The sequence below is a fragment of the Balaenoptera ricei genome, chromosome 2 (assembly GCF_028023285.1).
Source record: "Balaenoptera ricei isolate mBalRic1 chromosome 2, mBalRic1.hap2, whole genome shotgun sequence".
In the NCBI taxonomy this organism is placed as follows: Eukaryota; Metazoa; Chordata; class Mammalia; order Artiodactyla; family Balaenopteridae; genus Balaenoptera; species Balaenoptera ricei.
Window position 1 is genome coordinate 95,577,556 of NC_082640.1, and position 20,026 is coordinate 95,597,581.

The 20,026-nt window shown below is 35.2% G+C and overlaps 1 protein-coding gene across 2 annotated transcripts in view; it reads left to right on the plus strand.

The window, feature by feature from the left end:
* The window catches only part of FAM227B (family with sequence similarity 227 member B), a 290,963-nt gene that overhangs the window by 10,164 nt on the left and 260,773 nt on the right, over positions 1-20,026 (plus strand). For both annotated transcript variants that reach the window (XM_059913331.1, XM_059913330.1), the window contains exons 2-3: positions 11,406-11,459; positions 13,742-13,973. In XM_059913331.1, coding sequence (XP_059769314.1) covers positions 11,409-11,459; positions 13,742-13,973 — 283 coding nt within the window. In that variant the 5' untranslated portion in view covers positions 11,406-11,408. The remainder of the gene's footprint in view (positions 1-11,405; positions 11,460-13,741; positions 13,974-20,026) is intronic.

Here is a 20,026-nt window from a genome sequence, read left to right on the forward strand (position 1 = left end):
TTCTCCCCTAGAGCTTCCAGAAGGAGTACTATAGCTCTGCAGATCCATTTCAGGCTTCTAAACTGCAGGGCTGTGAGATAAGGAAACCTGTGTTGATTTAAGCAACTAAGTTTTTGGTAATTTGTTACAGCAGCGATGTGAAACTAATACAGGGAGAAATGGTGATTTTTTTATATTTTAAAGTGGCTTGCAGATCTGAAATATGCCACGTACTTAATTGATGGGCTGTCTATATTTAAATTTCTAGGTTGAAAGTCATTTTCTGGAAATAATCATATTAGTTCTTATCTTTTTTCCTCTGATTCTTTTCTTTAACATTTTTTATTCTAGTTTCCAGAAGATTTCTTCAGCTATTTTCCCCCTACAAACTTTGTTGAATAATTAATTTATAGCATTATATTTGTACCTTAACTTTCTTTTCTTTCTTACCTCATAAAATGCTGTTTTGGTTTCACAGATGCATTATCTTATCATATCTCTCTAAGAATCTTAAAGATGTTTTAAAAGTTTCCTTCTGTTCCCCGTATTGTCTGTATCCTCTCAGATTTTATTTTGTTATCTGTTTGGATTTCTATTTTTTTATTTTTATCTTTTTTGAAATTTTACAGCTATTCCTTAAATATCTAGTAAGCCTAGGATTTCTGTTCGTATTGAAGAATAAAGATTAAAACAGTGATATAAAGCTCAAGCTCACTGTGTCTTCATAAGAGGATCAGATTTTTCCATTGGGAAATTCTCAAACATCTGTAGAATAAAGGCACTAATGAAGATAAGATCAGAAATCAATGAAATTGAAAACAAATGTGCACTATAGGAAGGCAACAAGGCCAAAATTAGTTCTTTGAAAGGATTAATAAAATTGAAAAGCCTTAGACTGACTAAGTAAAAAGAGAAAACTCAAATAGCAGGAGTGAAAGTGGAAACATCCTACAGATGGTAAAAATAATAAGAGGCTATTAAGAACAAATACTTATGTCAAAGTAATTGACATTTTTTGTTTCCCTTGAAAAACGCAATTTACCAAACTGATGAAAGAGGAAATAGACAATCTGAATGATTCTATAACAATATTGAGAAATTGCATCTATGTTAGTCTGCTCTAGCTGCCATAACAGAATACCACAGACTTGGTAACTTAAACAACAAAAATTTGTTTTCTCACAGTTGTGGAGGCCTGAAGTCCAAGACCAAGGTGCTGTTCGTGTTGGTTTCTGGTGAGACTTCTCTTTCTGGCTTGTAGATGGCTGCCTTCTCACTGTGTCCTCACATAGCCTTTGTGCATGCATGGAGAGAAAGATCCTTCTGGTGTCTCTTTCTCTTCTTATAAGGACAACACTCTTATTGGACTAGGGTCCCATCCTTATGACCTCATTTAAACTTAATTTCCTCCCCAAAGGCCCCATCTCCAAACACAGTCACATTGGGGCTTAGGGCTTCAACATAGCACCCAGGAAAAAAAAATAGAGTCTGAAATGAAGACTTCACTGGTTGCACTTAACATTAATTATCCAAACTGAAGCACAGAGAAAAAAAGCTTGGAAAAAAAAAACCAACAGGGGACTTCCTGGTGGTCCAGTGGTTAAGACTGTGACCTTCCAATGCAGGGGGCGTGGGTTTGATGCCTGGTCGGGGAATTAAGATCCTGCATGCCTCACTGCGTGGCCTAAGAAGAAAAACCCAACAGACTCAGTGACCTGTAGAACAATCTCAAGCTATCTAACATAGATGCAGTTGGAGTCCCAGAAGGAAAGATGGGCAGAAGAAAAAAACATTTGAATAAATAATGATGGATAATTATCCAAATTGATGAAAACTATAAAAGAACACATTCAGAAATTCAGCAAACCCAAACAGAATTAAGAAAGGAAGGACCAGGGGAAGGGAGGAAAAGGGAGGGAGGGAGGAAAGCAACCCCACTGACTGCTGAAAACCAGTGATAAAGATAATATTTGAAAAACAGCCAGAGGAAAAAGACACATTACATATAGGAGAACAAATATAAAATGATTAGAACATGTTCCCTTCTCCTTTATTTTCTGCAAGATTATGTATAAGATTTGTGTGATTGCTTTCTTAAATCTTGGATATAATATACTTGTGAAGCCATTTGATTCTGGAGTTTTTCTTTGTGAGATTTTTCATTACAAATTCCATTTCTTTAATTGTCATAAGGTATTTACCTTTGGTAGCCACCTACGAGGAATTAAAATGTATCCACAGACTTGTATGCAATTTTCATTGCAGCTTTTTTCCATAATAGCTCAAATCTTTAAACAAGGCAATGCACACACACACACACACACAAAATGGAATACTACTCAGCAATAAAATGCAGTGATCTTGGATATTTCACAGAAAACTTATGTTGAGCAAAAAAAGCCAGATACAAAAGAGTGCATAATGTTATGATTCCATTCTTATGAAATTCTAGACCAGGCAAAGCTAATTTATAACTAACTAGTCTATAGTTACAGAAAGCAGATCAGTGTTGCCTAACGCCAATGGTGGGATATTTTTGCGTGGAGTTGTAGGGATCAACAATAAAGTAGCACAAGGAAACATTTTGGGAGTGATCTAAATATTACACATTTTAATTGTAATGGAGGTTACATGGATGTATGCATTTTTCAAAATTCTTTGAACTGTGACTTAAAATGGTAGTTTTTTTATGTAGTAATTACGTAGTAAATTATACCTCAATATAGCTGATTTAAATAGAAAAATCATTTATATTTCTATTTACTAGGAAGAAACAATAGAAAAGGACATGTTAAAAATACATTTGCAGTTTAAACATTTCAAACATACAATAGGAACAAAAATCATCAAGTATCCTGGGATAAATCTAATGAAAGATTGTCCAAGATCTCTAACAAACAGTACCAAACGAAATTTTAAAAGATCTAAATTAATGGAGAAATATACTATTTTCATGGGTTCAAAGATATAACACTGTAAAGATGTTAGTTACTCAAATTGATCAATATATGTCATCTAATCCTAATCAAAGTTCCAGTAGGTTTTTGCAGAATTTGACAATCTGATTCCTAAAACTTAAAGGGAAATGTAAAAGGATAAAAATAGTGATGAGCAAATCAAAGAGGAAAACAAAGCTGGAGTATGTAAACTATAACATATTAAGATTTAAAATAAAGGTACAGTTATTGAAACTGTATGGTATTGTCAAAAGAACAGAAAATTACACCAAAGGAACAGAACTGAGTGTCCAGAAACAGACCTACATCCTGACATATATAGCCACTTGAATATATGGCTAGGTGGTACTGAAATGTAGCAGGAAACACAATCTTTTAAAGTAATTGGTTCTGGATCAACTGGAAATTCATGTGGAAAAAAAAAAAACCCTCAATTTTTTAACCTCACCTAAAACACAAAAATCAATTCATAGACTTAAATGATCATAGACTTAAATGTGAAAGTAAAGAAGTATGACATTTAGAAGGTAAAATAAAAGACCATCTTTTTACTTTGGGGTAGGTTAAAAATTTCTTAGATAAGATAAAAATGCATAAATAATTGACTTTACTAAAATTAAAGCATCATAATAAAAAGCATTAAAATGGTGCATACTATTTTGTCTTATCTGACAAAGGCTCTACATCATAACAATAAAAAATTAATATGCCATCAAATCAATATCAATAAAATCAGTTAAAAATACCAACTCCCAAATAAAAATTGAGCAGAAGACTTGAACATTTGCTTCACAGAAGAATATATCCAGATTGCCAACAAGCAGTTGATCAACATCATTTTTCATCAAGGAAATGCAAATTAAAATCACAAGATACAACTACATGCCCACCAGAATTGCTACATTTAAAAGTATTGACAATACTAAATATACAGTAGTACTAAAGAATACTACATTCTTTAGTAAGAATGTGGAATTACTGGAACATTCATACACTTCTGTTCATAGTGAAAATAAGGACAACCACTTTGGAAAGCTACTTGACAATATCTACTAAAGCCAACCCAGCAATCCCACTCCCAGTTCTATATCAAGTATACCAAAAGACATTAAAAAAGCTTTCGTATTATCTTGATTTAATATATACAACATAATTTACACAAACAGAAAAGGACTCAAATGTCCATCAAAAGTAGAATGGATAAATTTTGGTATATGTTATACAATAGAATATTACACAGCAAAGAAAAAGCATTACTACTATATGTTGAAACAACATGGATGAATCTTACAGACACAGTGTCAAGTGAAGGAAGGTAGAAAGTGTACATATTGATTTTTCCATTCAAATGAAGTTCAAAAATAGGCAAAACTTATCTAGAGAGGTAGAAGTAGAATACTGTTTATATTGGGGAGGCAAATGACTGGAAAGGAGTAAGACATTACTCTGGGTTACTAGCAATGTTCTGTATGTTGATTTGTACATTGGTTATAGGGGTGTATAGATTTGTAAAAAAAAAAAAAAATTATCGATCCATACACTTAAGAGCTGTGCAGTTTATGTGTTTTTTACTTTAACAAAAAGATTAAGAAACACAAATTAGTTGCACATATGACTTGGAAAAAACAAGCCATAATTATAACTATTATATTAATATTGGAACTGTAAATGAAGGCATAATTAAAGGTACTTTTTAAAGGAATTGTGATAAAATGGATATAAGAGATAAGGAAGGAGAAGGAAGAGTCTAAGATAATTCAGACTTCAAACCTGGATGATTGTGAAACCTCTATAATTAAAAATAAGAACAAGATTTACTGAGTAAGGACTTGTGCTTCAAGCAATGATCATGAATTGTGTTTTGAAAATACTAGGTTTGAATTTAAAATACCTAAATGTAAAATATTTATGCTCAAGTCTTCTATGAATCTTTAGAATAATGTGTCTTAAAAATCATTATTATGAATAAAAATCAGTTTTAAACAATCAATTACATAGAATTTTAAAATTCAGACATTAAAGATTACCACAAATCTCATAGCTTTGAATCCCACTCAACACTGATGATACATTAAAGACAATGTAAAGTTATTATAACTGATTTTGGAATTCCTGGGGTAAACTACACGTGAGCATGATATATACTTTTTATATCTGACTGGCCTCAAGTTGGTAGTAATTTGTTAAAGATTTTTGTATCTATGTTCTTGAGAGACATTTGGTCTATAATCCTTTTTTGTAATCTTGTAAGATTCTATTATCAAAGTTATTCTGGCTTTATAAAATGATTTAGGAAGTATTCCCTCCTCTATTTTTGAAAGTTACTATATCATCTTCTTTCAGTTTTGGTAATTTTTTTTTAAGGATTTGTCCATTTCATTTAGGTTGTCAAATTCATTGACATAAGTTTTCAATTATGTGCCGTTTAGTCATTTAATGTGTGCACATTCCCTAATGACATCCCCTTCATCATTCCTGGTATTGATCATTTATATTTTTTTGTTTTTTTAACTTCAGTCTATTAAGGTATCTTTTTTTTTTTAATCTTTTAAAAGACCAGATTTCAGTTTGTTGAGTTCTTTACTGGTTTTGTATTTTCATTTCATTGACTAACGCTCATATCTTTTTTATTCGTTTTTCTACTTATTTTTTAATTCTTCTCAGTTTTTTTAGCTTCCTAAGCGCTGTGTTTTCTTCTAAGCATAGATTTAGGTGCATCCCACAAATTTTAATACATTGTGTTTTCATTATCTTTCATTATCATTCAGTTAGAAAACTTTCTAATTTTTCTTATTATTTCCTCTTTGAGCTAGAAATGGATTATTTAATATTCAAGGATTTCCTAAATGTCTTTTTGTTACTATTTTCTATTGTTGTCAAAGAACACACTCTGAATGATTTCAGTTATTTGAAATTTTTGAGACTTGTCTTATGGTACAGCATAGGTCCATCTTGGTGAAGGTTCCATGTTCCATTACTTAAAAAGATTGTGGGACTTCCCTGGTGGCGCAGTGGTTAAGAATTCACCTGCCACAAGAATATACAGTGGAGAAAAGACAGCCTCTTCAATAAGTGGTGCTGGGAAAACTGGACAGCTACATGTAAAAGCATGAAATTAGAACACTCCCTAACACCATACACAAAAATAAACTCAAAATGGATTAAAGACCTAAATGTAAGGCCAGACACTATAAAACTCTTAGAGGAAAACATAGGCAGAACACTTTATGACATATATCACAGCAAGATCCTTTTTGACCCACCTCCTAGAGAAATGGAAATAAAAACAAAAATAAACAAATGGGACCTAATGAAACTTAAAAGCTTTTGCACAGCAAAGGAAACCATAAACAAGATGAAAAGACAACCCTCAGAATGGGAGAAAATATTTGCAAATGAAGCAACTGACAAAGGATTAATCTCCAAAATTTACAAGCAGCTCATGCAGCTCAATGTCAAAAAAACAAACAGCCCAATCCAAAAATGGGCAGAAGACCTCAATAGACATTTCTCCAAAGAAGATATACAGATTGCCAACAAACACATGGAAGGATGCTCAACATCATTAATATTAGAGAAATGCAAATCAAAACTACAATGAGATATCATCTCACACTGGTCAGAATAGCCATCATCAAAAAATCTACAAACAATAAATGCTGGAGAGGGTGTAGAGAAAAGGGAACCCTCTTGCACTGTTGGTGGGAATGTAAATTGACACAGCCACTATGGAGAACAGTATGGAGGTTCCTTAAAAAACTAAAAATAGAAATACCATATGACCCAGCAATCCCACTACTGGGCATATACCCTGAGAAAAGCATAATTCAAAAAGAGTCATGTACCACAATGTTCATTGCAGCTGTATTTACAATAGCCAGGACATGGAAGCAACCGAAGTGTCCATTGACAGATGAATGGATAAAGAAGATGTGGCACATATATACAATGGAATATTGCTCAGCCATAAAAAGAAACGAAATTGAGTTATTCATAGTGAGGTGGATGGACCTGGAGTCTGTCATACAGAGTGAAGTAAGTTAGAAAGAGGAAAAACAAATACCGTATGCTAACACATATGTATGGAATCTAAAAAAAGAAAAAAAAATGGTCATGAAGAACCTACGGGCAAGACAGGAATAAAGACACAGACCTACTAAAGAATGGACTTGAGGATACGGGGAGGGGGAAGGGTAAGCTGGGACAAAGTGAGAGAGTGGCATGGACATATATACACTACCAAATGTAAAATAGCTAGTGGGAAGCAGCCGCATAGCACAGGGAGATCAGCTCGATGCTTTGTGACCACCTAGAGGGGTGAGATAGGGAGGGTGGGAGGGAGGGAGACGCAAGAGGGAAGAGATATGGGGATATATGTACATGTATAACAGATTCACTTTGTTATAAAGCAGAAACTAGCACACCATTGTAAAGCCATTATACTCCAATAAAGATGTAAAAAAAAAAAAAAATCCGCTTGCCAATGCAGGGGACATGGGTTCGAGCCCTGGTCTGGGAAGATCCCACATGCCATGGAGCAACTAAGCCCATGTGCCACAACTACTGAGCCTGCGTGCTGCAGCTACTGAAGCCCGTGTGCCCTAGAGCCCATGCTCTGCAACAAGAGAAGCCACCGCAATGAGAAGGCCGAGCACCGCAAGGAAGAGTAGCCCCCGCTCACTGCAACTAGAGAAAGCCCACACACAGCAACAAAATCCCAATGCAGCCAAAAATAAATAAAATAAATTAATTTAAAAAAAAAGATTGTGTATATTCTACAGTTGTGGGGTATAGTTATTCTATAAATGTTAATTAGGTTAAGTTCCTTGATAATGTTGTTCAGATCTTTTATCTCCTTACTGATTTGTGTGTGTGTGTACTTGATTCATTAGTTACTCAAAGAGATTTTAAAACCTATTGCCTATTATACGATCAGACCCCTCAAGATGGCTGCTCTCTTCCTCTTTATATATCCCCTGCTCGACCAGCCCCTTCCCCAGCCAGTTATTATTCTAATCCTTACACCAAAACAGCTCCACCTGCTAGTTTATCAAAGAGAAACATCTGCCCTCATTAACCGGAGGGGCTGTGAAGGACCCTCCTCTGCCGGTTTCCCAGGTAACTGATGAGCCAACCTGATGTTAATTGCCCCTATAAATAGTAGCCTCCTTTTCCCGGAGTAGCAAAGATTGTTGCTGTGTCCTCTCTGCTTTCGGAGGTGAGGTGTGGCTCCAGGCCTTTGGACTTGTAAGATTTCCTATCTATTAAACTTTTGATGGCTCTGTCGCTGTTTTCAGGTTCTTTCTTCAGTCTTGCAACTGAGCAATTACAAGGCTTTCAGGCCTGTGAGGTGCAGCCCAACACCTATATTTCCCTTTAGTTTTATCAACTTCTGCTCTTTCTTTTGAAGCTCTCTTATTAGATGCAAATGCATTTGGCATTGGTATGACTTCTTAATGGAGTGACCTTTTATCAGTGTGAAATACCTTATTTATATCTGGTAATACTCCTTGTCTTAAAGTCTACTTTGATATTAATATAGACACAGTTTTCTTATGTTTCGTATTTGCATGGTTCTAGAAATCCCGTTCGCTTCTTTTGTAGAATTTGTTTCTCTTTAAATACTCCATGTCTTCATGCACTATAATCCAACCTATATTTTAAAATCTTTCATGTATTTATAATAGCTGTTTTTAAGTCCTTGATGCTAATTACAATCACTGGATTCTCAGTGAATTGGTTTGTATTGACTGCATTTTCTTTTGATTATGGATCCCATTTTCCTTCTTTGTACGTCTTGAAATTATATTGTGTATTAGACATTATGTGGAAAAAATTGTGGAGGCTGAAGTTTTAGTTTTGAGAGCGCAAGCCTTTTTTCTCTCCTTAGTACTTCAAGTGAGAGGCTGATTTTTTTTTTTTTTTTTTTTAAATACTCCTAGATTTGAGTTGGGCTTTAGGGTTGGCTGCAGCTTTAATTAGATTGAGTTAACTTGTGACTAACCCAAATTCCAACCTCCCTCTTCACAGCCACCTGTTATATCTTGTCAATGTTAAGTTGGTACACGTGTGGAATGAAGTTTTAGATATTATTGGTTCACCTTTGTACTCAATTCTGTCTGGGCTTCTGGAACCCAAGTACTATAAGAATGTGTTGGCTTACATAAGTTCTGTATCTTTCCAGCCCCTCCTCTTCTACTGCTTTTCTAACAAAACTCGAAAGACTTGGGGGCCAGAGAAGGGATTGTTTGGTAGAGTCATTTATTCTTTCATTTGGGTATCTTTCAGACGCTGGTTCATTCCCCAGCTCATGCTGACTCTTGAGGCCCAGCTGATTTCTCTTCATCTCTTTGAAGTTACTGCCCCATGGCAGGCCAACTCTTCCCTCAGTGTATGTACAGAGCTCACTGTTGGGTAAGGAAGCTGCCACAGCTTTATGCTCACTTATGAAGGAGATGTTCCTCTCTGGATTTCAGGTCATCAAGGATTACAGGGAGGGCGGCTTCATGGGCTTGCAAGCTGTGCAGTTGCATAGGACCTACTGATTAGAAGGACCCTATACTAGGTTTAATAGTCTGATGTTACCACCTTAAAATTCTTATTTTTTGAACAAGGGACTCTGAATTGTCACAAATTATGTAGTCCTGCTTACTGGCATCCACCACTTTTCACTAACCCCATAGAAAAGTAAGATTTTTATTTGGTCTGGGATTTTCATATTGTTACCATGGAAGCATCGGTGTTTTTGCATCCTTCTACATCCTACCAAGGTCATAAGTCTGTTTAATTTATGCCTCAGCTCCTTTTAACTTCCCCCCTAGAGAACTCTGGGATTGTGTATTGAAATTATCTGAAACTTTCCTATGCAAGTTTCACTTCTTCAATTTCTTTTTCTAATTCCCTTTAGTTGAAATGTGGGTGTTTTTAGGGCTTTGTACTAGAAGTGGTTTGACAGCCATTACAAAGGGGAAAAAAAGGTAACATTTAAATTGTTTTAAATCGGCTCCTTTGTATTCTGTGCATTTCAAAATATACTGATAGCTTTCTTCTAGTGAAATGGCTATACTCACTATCCCTGAAGATTATATTGTGAGCATTTTTTTTGTCTCTAAGCATTCTGTGCACACCATCTCTTATTTCTTACTCTTCTCAATTTGGCTAGGTCTAGAGCCCATGTTTTCCATAAAATTTCTTGACAGCTCTGTGCATCTTTGCTTCTGTACACTTGTTTTTTATAATGACTGTCACATATGCCCTTTATTTTATTATTGTATTATCTGTTATATATTTACTTATGTTCATCACATATTTTAAACAGTATTAAGACAGTGAAATATTGTATTCAACCTCAAATGTGTAGTTATTTTCACAAAACATGGTATTGTGATTTGTAATCTTGATCATTTTATCTATTGATGTGAAATATGTTCTAGTAAATTAAACTATAATACAATCTTTTCAGACATGTCATCATCAGAGCATTAGGGTATTATATTAGGATATTCTGAATTCCTGTTATTTTTGCCTTCTTCTCACTGGTCTTTCATTCTCTAGAAATGGTTTTATTATTTTTTAAAATACCTACACATTTCTTTGACACTCGTCTTCTCATTTATTCATTAATTTATGCACATCACAGTATTTAATTATGCACTGACCATTGGCCAGTCAACACATGAAATTTTGACACTTCAGCAGTGATTACCCTACAGTTTTTGTCCTCATAGAGATACAAATCTGCTGTTGTTACCGTAAAGAATCTTTTGGGGGGCCAAGGAGGGCTTCCTAGAGAAAGCGACTTTTAATTTGATATTTGAAATAAAAGCTAAATAGGCCAAGAATGAATTGGAGGGAGAGGGTTTGGGACAGGGGAGCCTTCCAAGCATAAGGATGAATGTGCACACAGTCTCTAAGGCAAGGAATAGCAAGATGTCTTGATTAAAATTAATTTGTCTAATGAAAGAATACATTTTCAACTTACAAAGAAACTACTAACAAAAATGGAATTATTACTTACCACACTGAAACATTCAAAGATTTAAATTATTTTCACCAGGTCACCACTGTGCCTTTTAAAATATTTCATCAGTAAGAGGAGAATGTTATTATATTACTGGCTCTGAATTTATTGTAGACACCATTCAAGATAGCCCAAAATATCTTGGAACTCTTGTTGGAACTGGAAATGAGGATATTCAGCAGGATTCATATGGAGCTTTTCTCCAGGAGCAGTGTATGAGAGGGAGGCCTTTTACAGAATTTGGTTTGGAGGCTCAGAATTTAAACATTGATCTCTGTCCCTTTTCAAAGTGCAAAGACTTAACAAAAGTGAATATTTAACAATATCTTACAGCTCTGAAAATTATAACTTAAGTCCAGTATCATAATGTACTTAAATAAATTAGGTGTAAGCATCATATAAACAATCTGAATTTATGTTAATGAACAATATTGATTTTACTTCATTAGAAAATGCAAGAACCTCCAAAGAACATTGAAGAATTCTTAAAGCTTCAGAACTTGGTAAGTAGAATATCCTGTTTTATGGGACTTTGATATGTGACTGGTTCACACATCAGTCCTCTTCCTTTAGGAAAAAATAAAAATTCTTTTTGATTGCTTATAGAATTACTTTGTCAATTTAAAAAGAAATTGTTGAGAGTTTGATTAGAATTACAGTAGGCTTTTGAAATTACTTTTAGAAACTTAGTCCTTTTAAAAAATACATTCTAAAATTATATAATGTTAAAACTATAAAGACTTTATGTGCCACCCTCATCTATCTACCTCCTTAAATGTAATTTTTTATGTTTCAAAATTACCAATATGTTTTTTTCTGATTATGACTAAGATAGTCATTTTAGAAAATTAAAAGAAAGAGATAAGCACTGAAAAGGATAAGCATCCTAATTTTATCATTTATAGATTAATCACATATATTTCACTATTTAAAGTAGGGAAATCATAATCTAATCAGGCTGGTAGAATTTCAAGATACTTTATTCACCTCATACTGTAATTCAGTATCTTGGACAAGAATTGTGATATCTCAAGTCTGGCATAAAGGCTACCTTTTTATGAACCTTTGTGCATATTGTAAAATCTGTTCAAATTCATTTCCATTTTAGCCTCTCCCCACTTTTCCCAAATTCATTTCCATTTTAGCCTCTCCCCACTTTCCCAGTGTCCCTAACGATAGCAACTGATGACCCATAACGTAAGGACTATGTTTTCAAATCTGGCTGTCATTCTAATTTGACAATGTTTGTCTCCAGGGAGTATATCTTGTGATCACATCTTATTTTTCTGAGATCTTTGTATTTTTGACACATCCAGATTTTAATGCTGGAAAACTTCCCCAGGTGGTTATGTGTTTTGTTTAAGATGTATGTTTATAGGATTTGGGAGAGGGCACTTATGTATCTAAGAAATATTCTCTTTTTCCAAAATGGCAGGGGCACCTAGATCCTGCTGGGAAACTTCTCCAGCATTAAAAGCTGGGTATTAATCAGGTACCTGTTATCATTAGAGAATACAGTGGGTTTAGGAAGCTTTTAAAGGAAGAAAAATGGAAGTAGAATAGACCAACACAGGTTTAAAATTTCTGATCTGCAGACTTCAGATTTATTCCCATTTAAGCTAAATTCTCAGAATATCTTACCCAAATTCCTCTTAAAGAGTTTCATCCTGTGAAAGTTCCTACTATTTCAGAAAGCATTCTCTTATTCACAAACCTTTAATTGTGTCAGCTGTATTTCTTTGTTTTGGTATTAAACAATTTTATTAAAAGATAAACTTAGATTCGCAAATATTAATATTGTGGTTCCCCTTTCCTTCCCTTCATTTCCCTTTCTTTTCTTCCCTTTCCTTGTTCTCCTTCCCTTCCTGAACAATGTAGTCCTAAGGCCGTTTGGTGGCCAAAACAAGGCAGCATCCACATTGGCAGGGGGAGGGGAATGTTCTGTTGTCACCCAGAGTAGCCTTTCTGAACTCAGCCACCGTGGGGAAAGGTATCCATGTGATACCACAGGTGTCAGGGTCCAAGGGGGTGAGGATGGTATTCACATGTGGCCTCGGGTGGGGAGGTAGTTCAGGAAATGTGGAGGTAGGCTGTGGCCTGCTATGAGAAGTCAGAGCCTAAGCAGGATGAGAGGGGCATCCACATAGTGAAGTCTGGCAATGGATAGGAGAGATGGGCTACCTGAAAGGATTGATCAAATACGTACATATATTTAAGATAATGGCAGCTAGGTTTTTCACTGTTGGAGATGGTAATCATAATATGGAAAGAGAGAAAACTAGAATGTTTGGAACTGGAATTAGAGTTAGCAGTATGAACTTGTGGTTTTAATTACATAGACTGAGGAACTGTTGTAGACTGAAGGGGACTAAAGACATATGATGCTTAAACACAATGTGTGATACTGAACTAGAGCCTTTTGCTATAAAGAGCATTATTGATTTAGTTGATGAAACGAGTAAACTCAGAGAATTAGATAGGAACAATGTAACAATGCCAATTTCCTTATTCTGAGGGTTTGTTTTCAGAAAATAAATGCTAAAGTATTCAAGGATGATGGGGTCATCAGTCAAGTAAGCAACTTATTTTCAGATGATAAAAAAGGGTTTTGTAAAGCATCTGAAACTTCTAAAGTTTATGTTTTTTTTCACAAATTAAAAAATTGCATTTAATAAAAAATAATGCTATAGAATAAAGCCTCAATTTCAGCTCATTGATTTTTGAACTCTTCTATTTAAATTCATTTTTAAAAATGATTTAAGTTGTATTGTCTCATTTTTTGCAGGATCATTGGCCAAAGGAAATCCATTTTGGGGATAATGATAAATTGTTATGTACTCTGAAGAAAATAAAAGAAGATAGTTCATTTACTTCAATTTATACACATCTGTGGGGAAATGTCCCACGAGTACATGATGCAGCCATGGCCATGGAGTCAAGATTAGCAGAGTGTTCAATTCTTCTGAAAAACCATGTCTCTGAAATATTTGAGTGGAACAGAATAATTTCCAGGACAAGTAAACCTTATTTTTTATATGCGTAAAGTAATTGTCACTTGTGTGTGTGTCTATCACTGTGTATGTGTATTCTCATACAGAATGAAATCCTAAGATATAAAATATCAAAACATAAACATAAATATATTCAATTTTAAAACCTCTTCATTTCAAAATGGTCCAATTTGGATTTTTAGTTGAACATTTGCATTCAAAGAAAGTGTTGCTAGGATAAAGCCTAAAACAGTTCTGACCTTTGAGCTGGAGCAGAGGTAACCAAATATCAGGGAAACAGGGTTGCATCAACTAATACTGTTACCAGAGACAAGCAAGTCAGCAAGAGTCAGGAGATAAAAAAAGTTAGACCTACAACCCAAAGTAAAGGGAGTGAGACTTGAACTATATGACCTAAGTTAACCTGTGAGAAGTACCTAGCATTCACTATTGGATAACTGCAGACTGAGTGAAAAGCGTATCTGTAAGTAATGATAATTCTTACTACTTTTCAGTATTTATATAACCTTTACCTAGTTGTGTTTATTAACACTTTCACAATAGTTTTAGATACTGATGGTGATTCTTATTCTATTCTTTATTTAACGGGCAAACTTGTAATATACGTCTTTTTTTTTTAACATCTTTATTGGGGTATTATTGCTTTACAATGTTGTGTTGGTTTCTGCTGTAAAACAAAGTGAATCAGCTATGTGCATACGTATATCCTCATATACCCGCCCTCTTGCATCTCCCTCCCACCCCTCTAGGTGGTCGCAAAGCACCGAGCTGATCTCCCTGTACCATGCAGCTGCTTCCCACTAGCTATCTATTTTACATTTGGTAGTGTATATAAGTCCATGCCACTCTTTCACCTCGTCCCAGCTTACCCTTCCCCCTCCCTGTGTCCTCAACTCCATCCTCTACATCTGCTTCTTTATTCCTGTGTGCCCCTAGGTTCATCAGAACCATTTTTTTCTTTTTTTTTTAGAGTCCATATATATGTGTTAGCATATTGTATTTGCTTTTTCCTTTCTGACTTACTTCACTCTGTATGACAGACTCTAGGTCCATCCACCTCACTACAAATAACTCAATTTCGTTTCTTTTTATGGCTGAGTAATATTCGATTGTATATATGTGCCACATCTTCTTTATCCATTCGTCTGTCGATGGACTCTTAGGTTGCTTCCATGTGCTGACTATTGTAAATAGAGCTGCAATGAACATTGTGGTACATGTCTCTTTTCGAATTATGGTTTTCTCAGGGTATATGCCCAGTAGTGAGATTGCTGGGTCATATGGTAGTTCTGTTTTTAGTTTTTAAAGGAACCTCCATACTGTTCTCCATAGTGACTGTATCAATTTACATTCCCACCAACAGTGCAAGAGGGTTCCAGTTTCTCCACACCCTCTCCAGCATTTATTGTTTGTAGATTTTTTGATGATGGCCATTCTGACCAGTGTGAGGTAATACCTCATTGTAGGTTTGATTTGCATTTCTCTAATGTTAGTGATGTTGAGCATTCTTTCATGTGTTTGTTGGCAATCTGTATATCTTCTCTGGAGAAATGTCTATTTAGGTCTTCTGCCCATTTTTGGATTGGTTTGCTTGTTTTTTTGATATTGAGCTGCATGAGCTGTTTGTATATTTTGGAGATTAATCCTTTGTCAGTTGCTTCGTTTGCAAATATTTTCTCCCATTCTGAGGGCTGACTTTTCGTCTTGTTTATGGTTTCCTTTGCTGTGCAAAATCTTTTAAGTTTCATTAGGTCCCATTTGTTTATTTTTGTTTTTATTTCCATTTCTCTAGGAGGTGGATCAAAAAGGATCTTGCTGTGATTTATGTCATAGAGTGTCCTGCCTATGTTTTCCTCTAAAGAGTTTTGTAGTGTCTGGCTTTACATTTAGGTCTTTAATCCATCTTGAGTTTATTTTTGTATGTGGTGTTAGGAAGTGTTCTAATTTCATTCTTTTATATGAAGCTGTCCTGTTTTCCCAGCACCACTTACTGAACAGGCTGTCTTTTGTCCATTGTATATTCTTGCCTCCTTTATCAAAGATAAACCCACGTACATATGGTCACCTTATCTCTGGGCTTTCTATCCTGTTCCATTGATCTATATTTCTGCTTTTGTGCCACTACCATACTGTCTTGATTACTGTAGCTTTGTAGTATAGTCTGACGTCAGGGAGCCTGATTCCTCCAGCTCTGTTTTTTTTCCCTCAAGACTGCTTTGGCTATTTGGGGTCTTTTGTGTTTCCATACAAATTGTGAAATTTTTGGTTCTATTTCTGTGAAAAATGCCATTGGTAGTTTGATAGGGATTGCATTGAATCTGTAGATTGCTTTGGGTAGTATAGTCATTTTCACAATGTTGATTCTTCCAATCCAAGAACATGGTATATCTCTCCATCTATTTGTATCATCTTTAATTTCTTTCACCAGTGTCTTATAATTTTCTGCATACAGGTCTTTTGTCTCCTTAGGTAGGTTTATTCCTAGATATTTTATTCTTTTTGTTGCAATGGTAAATGGAAGTGTTTCCTTAATTTCTCTTTCAGATTTTTCATCATTAGTGTATAGGAATGCAAGAGATTTCTGTGCATTAATTCTGTATCCTGCTACTATAACAAATTCATTGATTAGCTCTAGTAGTTTCCTGATAGCATCTTTAGGATTCTCTATGTATAGTATCATGTCAGTTGCAAACAGTGACAGTTTTACTTCTTCTTTTCCAATTTGGATTCCTTTTATTTCTTTTTCTTCTCTGATTGGCTAAAACTTCCAAAACTATGTTGAATAATAGCAGTGGGAGTGGCCAACCTTGTCTTGTTCCTGATCTTAGTGGAAATGGTTTCAGTTTTTCACCATTGAGAATGATGTAGGCTGTGGGTTTGTCATATATGGCCTTTATTATGTTGAGTTAGGTTCCCTCTATGCCTACTCTGTTCAGGTTTTTTTTTTTTATCATAAATTGGTGCTGAATTTTTTCAAAAGCATTTTCTGCATCTATTGAGATGATCATATGGTTTTTATCCTTCAATTTGTTAATCTGGTGTATCACATTGATTGATTTGAGTATATTGAAGAATCCTTGCATTTCTGGGATAAAACCCACTTGATCGTGGTGTATGATCCTTTTAATGTGCTGTTGGATTCTGTTGGCTAGTATTTTGTTGAGGATTTTTGCATCTATATTCATCAGTGTTATCGGCCTGTAGTTTTCTTTTTTTGTGATATCTTTCTCTGGTTTTGGATTCATGGTGATGGTCGCCTTGTAGAATGAGTTTGGGAATGTTCCTCCCTCTGCTATATTTTGGAAGAGTTTGAGAAGGATAGGTGTTAGTTCTTCTCTAAATGTTTGATAGAGTACACCTGTGAAGCCATCTGGTCCTGGGCTTTTGTTTATTGGAAGATTTTTAATCACAGTCTCAATTTCAGTGCTTGTGATTGGTCTGTTTATATTTTCTATTTCTTCCTGGTTCAGTCTCAGAAGGTTGTGCTTTTCTAAGAATTTGTCCATTTCTTCCAGGTTGTCCATTTTATTGGCATATACTTGTCTGTAGTAATCTCTCATGATCCTTTGTATTTCTGCAGTGTCAGTTGTTACTTCTCCTTTTTCGTTTCTAATTCTGTTGATTTGAGTCTTCTCCCTTTTTTTCTTGATGAGTCTGGCTAATGGTTTATCAATTTTGTTTATCTTCTCAAAGAACCAGCTTTTAGTTTTTTTGATCTTTGCTGTTGTTTCCTTCATTTCTTTTTCATTTATTTCTGATCTGATCTTTATGATTTCTTTCCTTTTGCTAACTTTAGGGTTTTTTTGTTCTTCTTTCTCTAATAGCTTTAGGTGTAAGGATAGGTTGTTTTTTTGAGATTTTCCTTGTTTCTGGAGGTAGGATTGTATTGCTATAAACTTCCCTCTTAGAACTGCTTTTGCTGCATTCCATAGGTTTTGGGTCATCATGTTTTCATTGTCATTTGTTTCTGGGTATTTTTAAATTCTTCTTTGATTTCTTCGGTTATGTCTTGGTTATTTAGTAGTGTATTGTTAAGCCTCCATGTGTTTGTATTTTTTACAGTTTTTTTCCTGTAATTGATATCTAGTTTCGTAGCATTGTGGCTGGAAAAGGTGCTTGATACAATTTCAATTTTCTTGAATTTACCAAGCTTTGATTTGTGACCCAAGATATGATCTCTCTTGGAGAATGTTCCATGAGCACTTGAGAAGGAAGTGTATTCTGTTGTTTTTGGAGGGAATGTCCTATAAATATCAATTAAGTCCGTCTTGTTCAATGTTTCATTTAAAGCTTCTGTTTCTTTATTTATTTTAATTCTGGATGATCTGTCCATTGGTGAAAGTGGCCTGTTAAAGTCCCCTACTCTGATTGTGTTACTGTAGATATCCCCTTTTATGGCTGTCAGCATTTGCCTTATGTATTGAGATGCTCCTATGTTGCGTGCATAAATGTTTACAATTGTTATGTCTTCTTCCTGGATTGATCCCTTGATCATTATGTAGTGTTCTTCTTTGTCTCTTGTAATAGTCTTTGTTTTAAAGTCTATTTTGTCTGATATGAGAATTGCTACTCCAGCTTTCTTTTGATTTCCATTTGCAAGGAATATCTTTTTCCCTCCCCTCACTTTCAGTCTGTGTGTGTCCCTAGGTCTGAAGTGGGTCTCTTGTAGACAGCATTTATACAGGTCTTGTTTTTGTATCCATTCAGCCAGTCTATGTCTTTTGGTTGGAGCATTAAACCATTTACATTTAAGGTAGTTATCAATATGTATGTTCCTATTACCATTTTCTTAATTGTTTTGGGTTTGTTATTGTAGGTCTTTTCCTTCTCTTGTGTTTCCTGCCTAGAGAAGTTCCATTAGCATTTGTTGTAAAGCTGGTTTGGTGGTGCTGAATTCTCTTAACTTTTGCTTGTCTGTAAAGGTTTTAATTTCTCCGTCAAATCTGAATGAGCTCCTTGCTGGGTAGAGTAATCTTGGTTGTAGGTTTTTCCCTTTCATCACTTTAAATATATCCTGCCACTCTCTTCTGGCTTGCAGAGTTTCTGCTGAAAAATCAGCTGTTAACCTCATGGGGATTCCCTTGTATGTTATTAGTTGTTTTTCCCTTGCTCCTTTTAATATTTTTTCTTTGTATTTAATTTTCAATAGTTTGATTAACATGTGTCTTTGTGTGTTTCTCCTTGGATTTATCCTGTATGGGACTCTCTGTGCTTCCTGTATGGGACTCTCTGTGCTCCTGGACTTGATTGACTATTTCCTTTCCCATGTTGGGGAAGTTTTCAACTATAATCTCTTCAAATATTTTCTCAGTCCCTTTCTTTTTCTCTTCTTCTTCTGGGACCCCTATAATTCGAATGTTGGTGCATTTAATGTTTGTCCCAGAGGTCTCTGAGAGTGTCCTCATTTCTTTTCATTCTTTTTTCTTTATTCTGCTCTGCGGTAGTTATTTCCACTATTTTATCTTCCAGGTCACTTATTTGTTCTTCTGCCTCATTTATTCTGCTATTGATTCCTTCTAGAGGATTTTTAAGTTCATTTATTGTGTTGTTCATCATTGTTCGTTTGCTCTTTAGTTCTTCTAGGTCCTTGTTAATCATTTCTTGTATTTTCTCCATTGTATTTCCAAGATTTTGGATCATCTTTACTATCGTTACTCTGAATTCTTTCAGGTAGACTGCCTATTTCCTCGTCATTTGTTTGGTCTGGTGGGTTTTTACCTTGCTCCTTCATCTGCTGTGTTTCTCTGTCTTCTCATTTTGTTTAACTTACTGCATTTGGGGTCTCCTCTTCACAGGCTTCAGGTTCGTTGTTCCTGTTGTTTTTGGTGTCTGCTCTCAGTGGGTGAGGTTAGTTCAGTGGCTTGTGTAGGCTTCCTGGTGGAGGGGACTGGTGCCTGTGTTATGGTGGGTGGGGCTGGATCTTGTCTTTCTGGTGGGCAAGACCGTGTCCAGTGGTGTGTTTTGGGGTGTCTGTGACCTTATGATTTTAGGCAGCCTCTCTGCTAATTGGTGGGGTTGTGTTCCTGTCTTGCTAGTTGTTTGGCATGGGGCCTCCAGCA